Raw genomic sequence first — 14,769 nt, forward strand, 5'->3', positions numbered from 1 at the left:
TATAAAAATGTATTCACAGCAGTGGAGGCTGCTGAGGGGAGGGTGGCTCATAATAATGGCCAAAATGGAGAAATGGAATGGTATGAAACCATTTACCATTTCACATGTAAGAAAACTCCACATTATCTCAAATGTTTGGAAATAAAGTAATTATAAACAAACTGAAACACATGGTTTTCATGTTTTCTACTAATCCATTCACTCCATTTTACTCCCTTCCAGACATTATCATGAGCTGTCCTTCCCTCACCCGCCTCCACTGGTTCACACCATTTTACAGACACTCTTTTCCAGAGCAACTTACAGTAGTGAATGCATACATTTCATGCATTTTTTTTTTTGTACTGGCCCCCCGTGGGAAAGGAACCCACAACCCTGGCGTTGCACACACCATGCTGGCGTTGCAAACACCATGCTCTACCAACTGAGCCACAGGGAAGACTGTATCTATGACTGGACAAAGCCATTGATCATGTGAAACCTTTCATTCCAATGTGAAGACTCAATAGCGCATTGAAGCCAAATTAAGTCAGTTTAAGCTCCTCCAGGAAGTGACGTTGCAGGCTAGCGCAGTGCTGCCCCCTCATTGAGTAACTCAAGTTGAAGGCCGACCGGCTTACTGCAGGCTACCATTAGCAACTCAAGTATCCTTGATACTTCTTCTGTGTGTGATTTTAAATGAATTGGTTCAAGGACATACAAATGGTGTATTAGAAGCAATTATTGGTACTATGATTATCTTCAAAAAGTATTTTTATTCACACAAAGATTGACATGAAGATTGTCATTTTCCCATTCACTATAATGGGGATGCTGTTTTCTGCAAACAATGCCTGCAGTACCGCAGTTGGCCTTCCGTGGCTACAATTAGAGGGAACAGTTGTTCTCTGGTTCACACGTGTCCGAATACCACATTTCTTTTTACGTGATGTTTTCGGGGGGGGGGCAGGGTCAATTCAGAACTCAAATTTCCATACAATTTGTTCCACTGACTGAAACAACACTGAGCTTTATACTAAAATGAGCAATAAAAGCATACTGGTTGCAATCATTTAAAATAAACCTTTTAAAACAGAAATGCCACACATTCAATTATTTCTCTATCTTTGCAAGGCCAAATAGGGTGGGATGTTCTGCTCGATGATGGCTTATCTACATTGCTAATCTCTTCTATTTGTCTACTTTAAAAGAGGTATTTATTTCCGTTGACATGCAAATAAGGACCTGGGCTCTCCCTTGATCAAATACACACATCTTGCCTATCACCATAAAGGGGGGCTCCTCGCCCCCAGCCCCAGTATTCACACAGGCCACTTGGCCAGCGTGGAGGCTGATGGGGCCCGGAGGCCTGCTGAGCGTGAAATCACCCCCTAACACCATTAGAGACATCCCACCAATCAGACACCATAGGCCTGAGACAGACAACAGCCATTTCAACACATGCCATTTTCATCCAATTCAGCTGAGACGATGTGGAGTGCTGCATTGTAGACAAGAACAGAGGGGGGACTGGTCATTTCCTGCTTCTTCAGTTCAGATCAGAGAGAGAGGGAGAACAGAGAGACACATTGAGAGCATCTAATAACAGATGGATTGCAGGGAGAGATATTACTGGAGAGAGAATTCAAGTAAATGGACTCCATTTGGACAAATTTCCTCATCCTTCTTAAATTACCGCTGAGGATTCTGCTGCAGTAACCATAGAGCCTCTTGGTCATCTGACAGGAATCCTGGTTTTGGTCCGGGGCCGGGCGGTCACTCACAAGCCAGCGTTGGAGGCCTAAACTGCAGCTGCACCACTGACTGCCCCAGAGGACACATCAGTCCTGTCACAGTAAATGCTGCATTAACAGAGCCAATAAAAGCCACTGTCTTTTAGATAAAACCCATCACTCAAGCCAGATCAGTGGACGGTCACTCCCTGTGTTTGTGTTTAGGCCTCTCCAGAGACCAACAGTCATTCTCCTCCTCCTAGCTGGAAGAAATACCCTTTGGGCACCAACAATAGAGAAAGGACTCAAGAAAAGAGATGAAAGGGAGAGAAAGGAGAGGCAAAGAGAGGGAGAAACAAGAGACAGACGGGTGGGGATTAGAAGAGAGGAGGAGTGCAATACAGAGTAAAAACTGAACAGAGAAGAGTATTTGGAGTAAAGTAGACATGGACATTCCAGTAGTGGGCACACAGCCATTGCTTGCAGTAGTAAGGGTGCAGACCAGGGGGACGGAGACTTATGAAGAGTTGCTAAGAGCTTCTACCACCTTTGCTGAGAGGCACACTGCCATGGAGGAAGGGGTAGCTTACATCCACTAATAACCTTCTCATCAGCCAACCAGGATTGGGGGAGTGTGGCTAGTTGGAGGTGGGGGGCAAAGGGAGGAAGTCCTCCAAGGTGAGAAGACCTATCTGTTATAAAAATCCCCCCCGTGTGTTGTGCCTTTATGGAGCGGTGTCTGGCCAATACGCAAACACCTAATTAAATTGACACCTCAGCCTTAATCATCACACTGTCAGCCCAACAAATGCTTAGTTTGGGGCCAGGACACACCCAGACACACTCAAGACACAGTTCAAATAAACATGCATTATTTAAACAGTAGACAGCAAACAAGTGATGTTCCTTCCCAGTGCCAAAAAAGGTATTTTACGGCAACACTAGCCCATTCCACAGCTACCTTCCCTTCTAGTCGAGGCATTGTGAAACAAAAGGTTTGCGTGGGTAATTCCCTATTCACACCGGGTGAGTAGTGTTGTGTTGTGCTGCTCAGTGTCCACTTAACTCTGAGTCACATGGTTGTATCAATGGATGTCTGGGCCTGCTGACAGCTCTGGGCCTGAGGAGGGGGTTGGAGGCCTTTGTGATCAAAATCAGGCCCTACAGGTAGTGCTGGCTCCTCTATCAACACAACCATTGTTCACTGTACGCCAACCGCCGGTGTGCAATGCCACAACCTGCCCGCAAACGGCTGACGTCACCAGGTTGAGGGCCTGAGGCCGAGGGGCTGTCGGGAAGGGATACGTACGGCCTCCAACGTCCCAGGGGAATTTTCTGATGTTTCTTTCCATATATCTCTCCAAGCCTAGATCCAAGCTACGCCCTTGCAGCTATACACTGAGACAGGTAGACTGACAGGAACTTCCGCTGACACCACCCGAGCCACATAAAGTGCATTCTTAGACCCAGAGTCAGAGAGAAGAGAGTGAACAACACCCCCATCTATGTTGTGGAGACCAAGTCTAAACTGAACCTGCCAAGAGGAAGATGAAACCAGTATATGAGTGCAGGAGAACTCTCCCTCTCTTGCACGTATCAAATAATAGGAAATGGTGGTCAGAAAAAAGGAATGGAATAACAAAAAGGGGGTTGAATCAGACTCTTGCATCACTACAGATGTCATGTTTTGTTGATTCATCTGTAGAATGCAACACAATGGCTTGGTTAGTGCATTACACACTACCCAGATCATTATAACACATTCTCCTTCCTGAGAGATCACTTATAGCTCAAATACTGATTGAATATTGCTTGTTTGACATTGAGCCATCAAACAACCCTAAGCCTATATCTGTGCAAGTCAATATAGCAGGAGAATGACAAAGAGAGCAGTCGTGGCCTTTATCTTGTGGCAAACGAACGAGGGCCTATTGGCTTGGTAGAAGAGAAGCCCTGTCATTATGTAATTGTAATTCCCTCTGAGATATTGTTTGATAGGCTTTTCCCACTCCCTTGTCCCCCTATCAATCTTTTTACAATTACCTGTCTTGTTTCCCTTAAATCAATAATAGTTGCCTTGGTAACAAGTTGCATCCACCATTGTGTTTGGTCCATTGTTTGATGTAATTATTAGGGGGGGGGGGGGGGGGTTGTGGGTTCGTTTCCCACGGGGGGCCAGTACAAAAAAAAAATGCATGAAATGTAATGAAATGTAATGAAATGTATGCGTTCACTACTGTAAGTCGCTCTGGATAAGAGCGTCTGCTAAATGACTCAAATGTAAAATGGTGTGGAGTCATTTTCTGACTATGTTTTGGGAGGAATGGAGTACATTAACACACATTTGTTGCATTAATTTTTCGTTGTCGTACAACAGTGAAAGTATCCCGTTGAATAAAACAAGATGAAAGGAATTGGGAGACACACACACACACACATGGCTGGCGTCCTCTGTTGTGGGCTGTCATCCTGTCATATTCACCCTATATGCACTTGACTGGACTGTAGCACGCATGCTGGGAGTCCTGTCATTACTTACTCTCGTACCTGCTGTTTGCTCTGTCTAAGAGCACACCGACAAACAAACAAACACTGTGTTTACCCAAAACAACATCCTGCATCACTGTCACCTCAATTATCATTGCAGTGGAATGAGCTGTCACCGATTTCCCCAAATGCCACAAAATGTCTGATCTTCCTCATGAACTATCACGATCCAGCCAGGTAAGCCTGTGATAAAACATTATCTTCCCTATATAATGGTGGCCAATGGCCCGTATGCACTATCTGTGGTGTTTGCCCTTGTGAAACATGTGAGGAGCAACACCAGTGCGTCAGTCAACGAGCTGGTGAGAGTGGCAGCAGGCTGGGCAGACTGCTGGGGGCCACCCATGATGGGAAAAGCTTTCTGATTCCCTTTTCACACCCTTCACACAGCTCTCAGCTGGACTCCAGAACTGGCAGTCTTTAAGATAGAAAGAGGCTTTATAGATCCCTGTGAGCTCTGAAGGACAATGAGGCCAGGCAATCTCATCTCCACTGACTGACAAAACAGCTCCTTGGCTGGGAGCCTCAAAGAGACACGACCTCCTCAAAGAGAAAAGAGGAGAGAGAGAAGAGAGCGAGGAGGGATGACAACAGCAGCCTCCAGGAGTGTCCCTCACTCTCTCTGCAGGGGAACAAGGTGAGGGGCCGGGGCCTCAACACACAATTGCAGCTTCTGCCCTTTGTGTGTGTACATGTGTGCGTGTGTGCGCACGTTTAAAAAAGACTGTATTTAAATGTCCTTCTCTTTCACATTGTCAGCTATAGAAACGCTTTCAGAAACTTTATTAGATTTCATCACAACCAGTCAGGGGTGGCATGCAGGGAGGAGAGGAGTTGCTATTGCCTGGCGACAGACATTGAGTTGCTGGCTAAAAGAGTCTTAATGACAATATCTTCTTCTTCAAAAAATGATTGTCCCTCTCTTTTCACAGAGAGGCCTGACTGATCTCTCGCAACCCTGTGATAAGTTTTATATTTTTACATAATTTAAGGTCTGGAAGAAGAGGGAACTGAAAAGGACCCAAGGACATCTACACTGTGCTTTTCATCACTGACACTGATGAATAATACTATTACGACTTTCACAGTGTTATGTAAAAACATTTTTGGAAAGGCTGGCTGAACAAGAAAATGGGTGAAAATAGTATTAGAGTGACTTCAAATATCTATGAACCAAAATAGGTGCATTATTTTTCAGGTAGACAGAATGACAAAATAGGGGGTTGATCGATAATAACCGAACTGTAAATTCATGATTCCCTGTTCTCTATTCTCCTAACCATACTGGGATAGTCCTGACTAGCATGAAGATTGTAAAGAAAAAAGTATATAATTATGCCAAGCCAACAGAGAAAAGAACCAGAGAGGTGAATCTCCCAAACGCACACAGCCTCAGTTTGTGTGTAAAGTTTGTGAATCCCCCTAGTATTAATTATTCATAACAATGTTAATTGGAGCAAATACCATTCAGTCACTCAGTCTGGGTGTAATCGAGCATCGACAACGTTTGTCAGTGTCTCTAAATGAGGACTGCATGATTGATCAAAGACACTGGCTGATTTAAGCTTTGTTACTGAAGAAAATGTGCTTACTTATTCAGGACGTTCTTATTATATACCATGTTTATTTTGACCAGGGATTGTTTCTATGTCATTTCAGGAAGCCTTTCTGTAGTTAGAAACAGGCATTATTGGCATTCCTTACATTATTTTGTTGAAATTGAATTTTATCTCTGATAAATTAAGCTAATTGATTACACCCAAATTGGCCATTTTAATTTATAGGGTTCAGATAATATTCAATAAATATAGTACACAACATCCAATTTGGACCCAAAAACACCAGCATCACAGGCAATACATTACATAGTATGAAGAAGCAATATTCCAAGTCAGAGCTACTTGTCAAACATAGAGAACCAATACTGTATAATGGTTGTTGGGGTTGGATTGGCATTGGGTTTGGGGTCCGGGTGGTTTTTACTATTTTGGAGGGGATTCCTCATGTCTTACTCATTGGTAGGAATACGTTTGGTCCAAATTGGATGTTGGGTACAATATGTATTTAATATTATCTGAATTCTATAAATATAAATGGCCACTTTGGGTACTATCAGTTAGCTTAATTTCTCAGAGATCAAATTATATTTCAACAAAATAATGTTTCAGGAATGCTAATCGTATCTGTTACTAAATACATAAACGATTTCAGTGTGTCGAAATCCTCTTTCTTGTGCTTTTTGAAGTGGAACGACCCCAGGTTTTTCAATTTTCTAAGAAAATTGTGCACAAGTGCTAAAAATGATCCAATAGTCTGCAAAATAGTTATTAGACTACATATGTTATTTTTACATTACTCACAACACGTACTGTATGGCTTATAATGTGTTAATTTTATACAAAATGGGTATTTTACATATATTGGTGTATGTTGATGTTATTGAATTAATTCGCTTAACATTGTGTTATACTCTCCTCTGTCCTGACATGTCTGTGAGTGTTTGTGAATAAGGACTCATAATTCCCAAGATCTGATAATGAATGAGTATTCTGAGGATATGTATTTGCTGGATTGGAAACATTGAGGTAAATGGTGTGAATTGAATTAGCCAGTCAGTGTCTTTGTAATTAATCTCAGTCAGTAAAATAGGCCTATACAGCCTAGGTATGGATTTAATGGAGGGAAGAGTTTTTACTACTTGGATGTGTTCATTTTATTTCCATGTCATGTTTATTTCAGAATTTTTTGAATTATTTATTTAAGACAAATTTGAAAAAGATGTGTCATCTTTTTCACTTTATAGGTCAAGGTTAAAGTTCAGGTGAGTAAAGATGTGTGTCTGTCTTAAGAGTTGCAGAGTAGATAAACACACACACACACACACACACACACACACACACACACACACACACACACACACACACACACACACACACACACACACACACACACACACACACACACACACACACACACACACACACACACACACACACACACACATTTGAGCATTAAAAATCATATTTTCCCTAACCCCTAAACCTACCCCTAGCTTTTAACCTAACCTTCACCCCAAAAACCCTAACCTTAACCCCAAAACCCTAAACCTAACCCTTAAGCTTAACATAGCATTTGAACAAATTCAAGACCTGAAACAAGTCCTGCCATTCAAAAAAGTTACTGTTTTCCTACCTTTTCAGGACATTTGGGTGAATTGTTAGAACATTAGGGTCCACATAATGTAGGACAACAAGAACACACACACACACACACACACACACACACACACACACACACACACACACACACACACACACACACACACACACACACACACACACACACACACACACTTAAAGAGGGGGGTAGCGGTGGTGCGTTGTCAGTGCGGTATTGCCATGTTATTGGGGAGTGTTTGTTATTGGTGGTGACGTTAAACCCCTCAACACCCAGACCCCTTCTCCGGTTTCCACTAGATAGCACAGCCACAAAGTCAAAATTGGCTATCGTAAAACATCTGAAAAACAAACATTACTTTTTTTGGTCTTAATTAAAGGTTAGGGTTCGGCATATGGTTAGCAGTGTGGTTAATGTTAGGGTTAGGTTTAAAATCACATTTAAGAAGATAAATTGTATAAATGGGCGGGGTTTATAACTTTGTGGCTGTGGTAACTTGTAACCACCTCCTCTCGGTTGTGCGATTCTGAAGCTTGTCGCCGGTCCTCAGTGTTTATCTGGTCGTCATGGCGGAGGGACGTGGAGAGCTACCGCCTCAGCCGCCGCTTCATCTATCTTTACCCCCGGCCAGCAAGCGACTGTGCTTGCGCCCGGCTCCCCGAGGGCCTGGTCCGGGGCCTGGTCCAGGTTTTCCGAACTCTCGGTTTCGCTGCCCGGAATCCCTATTGGACTGTGCGGCAAAGGCTGTAGCGGAGAAATGGGCCTTTGAGAGGGTGGAGGAGCGCTTCGAGCGGATCCCAGAGCCAGTACAGCGTCGTATAGTGTACTGGTCTTTTCCGAGGAACGAAAGGGAAATATGTATGTATTCGTCGTTTCAGTGCCGCGTCGCCGGCGAAGAGGGTCCGGCGGTAGGAACAGGGGCTCCCGTTGGATCCGGGGCTGTCCCTGGAGGGGTTACCAGTACGACGGGGGCAGCGGGCACCGGAGATGGACTGCCTTTCCGTCGGGGCATTCGGCTTTTAGAGACTGGTTGTGTGGAAAATGTCTTACAAGTCGGTAAGTGGAAGAATCACAGCACTTTTCCCCTGTCCCTCTTCTCCTCTTACACGGCTTTTCAAATTAGTCTGTGCCCCTAACTCGATCAAGGAAGCTGGCATTTAGTAATGGTATAAGTTTTTCCATGAAAACAAAAGTAATGAAAACCTGGTCTATGTTGAAGCAATTTTAGCATAAGCAGATATTAATTTGGTTCGGATCGAATTAAGTGAACGGAGTGATGTAGCCTACATTCAATTCAGATGTCTGGCTAGGCTACTCTATTTCATTAGGAAGCAGGATACGTTGATCTGTATCAGCTCAGCTGTTTAAAAATTAAAGGGCTGTCAGTTGATATTGTAGCCGTTCGTTAAGTTGTAACTATTTTTGTGGTTTTACGCACACGATTTAAAACGAAGTAACACATCCATAGCCTCGATATAGCATTGACTCGCTTCACATTACGTTGTTGAGTCGATTGAGCCGACCCAGCTATGTGCTGGCAACATTTCAGCACTTTTTTTCCCTCCCTCGTCAAGGGCTATGGAAGGCTACCTACCCTTTCCGTGCGCTGTGTGTGTGTGTGTGTGTGTGGGGGGGGGGTATAACGTATCTCCGTTAGCGGCAGTTTTACACTCTATATGTTACAACTCGATTATATGTCTTTCATTTTGATAGAGGGTACTTTATGTGAAAGACAAATACGCATATTGGATATCTTATTATAATTAAACCAACGTAAGCCGACTTGATCCAAATCCTATATCTTTTGTTTATTTGCTCGTTGGACAGGACAAAGGACTCATAGCCAATAGCAGGTCTACGGAAAATATTTACGCTGTGTAAACCACGCATTGGACCCAAGTTTGGAAGTATTCATAAAAATTGTACCTTTTGTAATTTCACAAAATAATATTTGTGCTGGGAAGCGGGAAATTTGTAGCCCCACTACTACACAATAGCTTTCCAGTTGAGATGATCGATATCCGTCTCGCATTTCCAAGGCTGCAGAATGGCAACCACTGGTTATTTCAGACAAAGGTACACTCCAGAGCCTCCTCTCTCCAACGAAATATTGTTTAATTCATGCGTCTGCCACTATAACATGTACATTTTGAAGAATTGATCATTAAAATCTAAACCTATGGAGGATTGAAATGTGTTTTAGGGACTAAACCCAATAAACATGTGGGATTACACATCCTGAGGACTGGAAAAGGAATAAACCACGTTTTTTTTGGCCAATAGATGATCTGCTATAACCTATGTGGAAATGCTTTGATTTCATATTGTTTATGTACAGTATTACTTGACAATAATAAAAACACAACATATTATTATTCCATTCTAATAAAGCCTAATGTTCATCCAGGCATAAAGAAATATAATAGCCTATAGAAATATAAAATCACTTAAATTATGCAGACAAGAGACTGACAATTTGTGAACTCAGGGGATTTCTCTAAGGAAATGTGTGGCAGAGAATGAAAACAACCAATGTCATCACGGTGGAATCTGATTTGGGATTTATTTCAAAATACCAAATCAGATTCCACCGTGATGACATTGGTTGTTTTCATTCTCTGCCACACAGAGACACTTAACAGAGTTAGCAGTAAATAATTATTTTCCCCTCAAGGTCAATACAGGCCTGTGTTTACCTTTTTATTAACCAAATGGAATTTCTACGACATAGATTTTTTTTTTCTCACTTGGTTTTTGTGTGATTTTTGTCCCTCTAACATTATCTATTTGTTTCTAACTAATGGCCAAAATATTTGGGGTACCTTAACACTAACAGTGTTTACAGCACCGATTCTTTCTACAAAGTGCATGCATTCCTATGGTAGAAACCAGCTACAGATGAGGGTTGCTTGTGTCTACAAAATATTTAGGATAGTTTTCTACATGCTCTATGTGACTGCCAGACCTAACCAGTTCCCTGTATGAACCTAAACTTACTTAGACTTTTCATAGAGGGTTCTGCCTGGTTCTCCAGGCCTCGGCTTGCGAGGCAGGTGGGCTGTTTATACACTAACTGCTTATATGAAGCTTTGGAGAAACATGTCATCTGTGGAACACAGACCATTTTGGTTTTGCCGTTTTAGTATCCTCAGTTAGTCTAGCTTTGACGACTGGGATTTCTTCTGACTTCTTCCTTGCTTGTTTGATAGCTCAGACAGAACATCCAACTCACAGTAATCCAAAACCTTGCTACCTGCCTTGAGACGTTTAGCCAACTTTCAGGACAGGAGCAGACCTGTTGCAAGCTCTCTGCATTGCCTCATGTCTGGCTGGCCCACCACTCTTTCTCCCCAGAATTGTTATTCACATGCTTCAACAGTAAGCCCCAAAGTCCTTACTCAGTGCATTTCATGTTTTTATTTGTGTTAACGGGCGCAAACTCCTCTGCAGTCAGGATAGTTTGCATGCAAATGCTCCAAAAATAAATGATCAGTGTTTGTATTTGAGAAATGAGTTAGTATAGGTGTGTTTAGCTGATGACAAGAATACCAGTTTGTCCCAGATACATGCCTTTGTATGGTTCATGGTAAAGTCCCTTATTGCATGTAAACTCATCATATTGCACATATTGGCCTGTGCTCATAATCTACTCAGTCAGGGCTTTAGTCATAATTAGAATAATCACAGATAGTTGTGTGTGTGTGTAATCCCCCCCCATCCCCCGCACATGCCTAAGCAGCCTCCTCATCGCCCCCCCACGCCAGGCAGTCTGATAAAGTCCTCAGAGAGGAGGTTCCAGCTTTGAGTCAGGCTTCAGGATTATTGGGTCATGCTTTGTTACCCAGCTGTAGAAAAAGCACTTGTTCACAGAAGGGGGAGGAGGGAGGCTGTGTGGTGGGGGGGGGGGGGGGGGGGGGTGAATGTTAGAAGCACGGTCCTCTCTCTACCTCACCATGTTGTTGCATAAAGCCCTAATAGGTCCCCTTCTTTGAAGCTTCACTGACTTCAAGTTTTAATGTCATGCGCACAAGTACCGTGAAATGCCTTTGTTGCAAACTCTAAACCCAACAATACATTAATCAATATCAATGTAGTACTAAAAATAACAAGGTAGAACAATAAACACACGGGAAATAAAAATACACAAGAAAGTAAAGCTATATACAGGTTCAGTTCCAATACCATATTTACAATGTGGAGGGATACTGATAGAGTGGTAGATACTGTATGTATATGGGTGAGGTGGCTAGGCATCGGGATGCATGGAAAAACAGAGAAGCAGCGTAAATGAAAATTGCATGTGAGTGCATGTGTGTAGAATCAGTATAAATGTGTGTGCATGTTACGTGTGTGTTGGAGTGTCAGTGTGCGTGAGTGTGTAGAGTCCTTTGGGTGTGCATGGAGACAGTACAAAAATAAAAACTAGAGACGCTGGGCATCTCGAGTGGCGCTTGAGGCATCACTACAGACCTGGGTTCGATCCCAGGCTGTGACACAACTGGCCGTGACTGGGAGTCCCTTAGGGCGGCGCACAATTGGACCAGCGTCGTCCAGGTTAGGGGAGGGTTTGGCCTGGGGGGGCTTTACTAGGCTGACTTCAGTCATCAGTTGAACAGTGTTTCCTCCGACACGTTGGCGCAGCTGGCTTCCGGTTTAAGCGGGCAGGTGTTAAGTTTGGCGGGTCATGTTTCGGAGGACGCATGACTCGACCTTCTCCTCCCGAGCTCGTTGGGGAGTGATGAGACAAGATCGCAAATGGATATCACGAAAAGGGGGAGGGAACGAGGCGAAGCAAAGTTTCTGCAGGATTATGCTTCAACAATTTAGCCCTTGAGATTCCTGCGAATCTGTGTGTGGCTTCTGGTCTGTAGAGAGGGTTTAAGTAAAAGGAAGTGACTGAACTTAGCCAGGTCCATTCCTAGTCATTGATGATGCACCTCAGCCGTGACTCAAACAGGAGTCACTCCCACTCTTGGGTTTTTGTGTGGCAGGGTGCAGGCCAAATTTGATCATGCCTTTTTTGGGTGCTTTGTGATTTCTTTAGAAATGAGACGTTGCAAAATAAGTAGTTTTAAACAAGTCGATTCCATGTTAAGTGCTGTGGGTAGACAGCAGTCTGTCTTTTTCTCTCTCTCCCGTTCTGTTACATTTTGGCACTTTACTTCCCCTCTACAAAATGGAAACTCTACCCATTTTTATTAATGATGATCCCACAGTGTCTGCGTTGTTTGATGGACATGCTTATCGTACAGCCTAGATTGTAAATCGGTGCCTGTCATATTGGATGTATTACTTAGCTATATAGTATCCATTATTTGTTTTAGATGCAGACACCTATTCTATAGTGCCCTAATGTTTCTAGTTGTTGTCGGTTTTGAGGCGGAGATTAATTTGTTGCCCCTCAGTGATGTCACTACTCATAGTTAGCCCTATATATCTGAAGCTCTTTGTCTTCCCAGCGTGGTAACTGTCATCTTTGTATTCTGGGCCAAATCTTACTCAGAACCTATACAAGTTTAACAAGGGACCACTAATTCTGAGCCGTCTCCCAACGCCCAGACAGACAATATTTAATCAAGACAATTAATTCCATGCATGCAAGTTTCAAAGAAAATCAGTAAAACAAATCTGCTCTTTACACTTATTAGCAGTCTCAGGTTTGAAGGACACGGCCATTAAAAGCCTTTTCTGTCTCTGTCAAAGGAGGAAATTAATTTGGTCTGGGGAGGGGGGGTGGGGCTTAAGTATGTAAATGCTTTAATCAGGGGAGAGCGCAAAATGTTCATTCTGATAGAGAAAGGTCCCCCCCACACACACACACACACACACACACACACCACACACACACACACACACACACAGGCTCTATAGTAGCTAGGCCTACACAATGTTGTTATGAAGTTGTAGGAATGTGTTATGTGAGCTGTAGTGTCTGAGACTGAGTACAGACCATGTAGAAGAGGGACCATGCTGACTATAGCTATCCTCTTACATACCACATATATTCTCCCCCGGGCCCCCAGTACTGCTGCTTGTTTCCATGTGTTACAGTGGAACTAAACGATAACCAGCTACAGCACCATTCACATTCCACCCCTCTCATCTAACATGTGTTGTCTGTAGTGGTTTCATAGCAACGCTTTACCTTGGGCCCTGTACATTCTCACATACTAAAAATCAATAGTAAGTGAAGTTGCCTTTGCTGTTGATGCCCACCGCCTGCCTGGCGATACCCTCTGATTGACTTTATCAGTAATACACACTGCTCAGCACAGATCGCACGTATCTTCACGTGGGATCTGAATACAACAGGTAGACCTTACCGGAAATGCTTACTTAGAAGCCCTTAACCAACAATCCTGCATTAAAAAAAAAAGTAACACACTAAAATACCAACAACGAGGCTATATACAGGGGGTATAGGTTAGTAATGTGTATGTAGGTAGGGATAAAGTGACTACGCATAGATAATAAACAGTGAGTAGCAGCAGCGTTAAAAAAAAAAGGGGTCAATGCAAATAGCCCAGGTAGCCATTTTATTAATTGTTTAGCAGTCTAATGGCTTGGGGGTAGAAGCTGTTAAGGGCTTTACGGGCCTGACTTATGTAAGAGTGGTAGAACATGGGGCTACAGGGACCAATGGGTTTATTCATTCCACTGTCTGTCACTGATTTGTAGCTTCCACCACATTGATAGGCTGGCTCTACCTCCGAGCCTCGGCCCAGGGGTAAGGTTTACATATCACCTCTTCTCCACTCCTCTCTGGCTGCCGCGGCCGGGCCCCGTGCACATACCTGCTGATGTGTCGTGTGTCAGTCACTAAACATGCCGCCTTTATGGGTTTTATTGGAGCTAACAGCTTGCCGTAGCGCACGCATGCACTGTTCCCTGATCAAACGCAAAACACAGGCTCGAGAAAATAACTGTAAAAGTTCCTATTGAAGTCGTCATGCCTCTATGGTGAGCTGTTAGTTCCTCACACCAGCAGGTATGTATTGTACGCTGATCACAAGGTGGCTGCTGCTGCATTGTGACTCATTGTGACCAGTTTAGAGATTATTATTGAGCTACATTCAACCTCAACCGCCGGTCACGTTTATTATATCTACATGGAGCCAACAGGTTTTCTGCCTCTTCCTGGACGAGAGACAAATGTGTAATAATGTTTGAGGTGGATTTTATTTTGGATTCGCGTTTGGCTGTGGTGTATCGTTGTCATTGTAAGATGAGCATACAGGGAAAGCTGCTAGACTTGAAAGAGTAAGCCCCCAGACAGGTCTACTGTGGCCTCATTTGGTTGTAATTGCCTAACAAATGCAAAAGAACACCAGGG

General features: G+C 43.3%; 1 protein-coding gene across 2 annotated transcripts in view; it reads left to right on the plus strand.

Moving 5' to 3' along the window:
• Positions 1 to 7,966: 7,966 nt before the first annotated feature.
• The window catches only part of LOC106599366 (zinc finger SWIM domain-containing protein 5), a 49,704-nt gene continuing 42,901 nt past the window's right edge, over positions 7,967 to 14,769 (plus strand). For both annotated transcript variants that reach the window (XM_014190566.3, XM_014190567.3), the window contains exon 1: positions 7,967 to 8,492. In XM_014190566.3, coding sequence (XP_014046041.1) covers positions 8,003 to 8,492 — 490 coding nt within the window. In that variant the 5' untranslated portion in view covers positions 7,967 to 8,002. The remainder of the gene's footprint in view (positions 8,493 to 14,769) is intronic.

Source organism: Salmo salar, chromosome 03 (genome assembly GCF_965601325.2).
Source record: "Salmo salar chromosome 03, fSalSal1, whole genome shotgun sequence".
Classification (NCBI taxonomy): domain Eukaryota; kingdom Metazoa; phylum Chordata; class Actinopteri; order Salmoniformes; family Salmonidae; genus Salmo; species Salmo salar.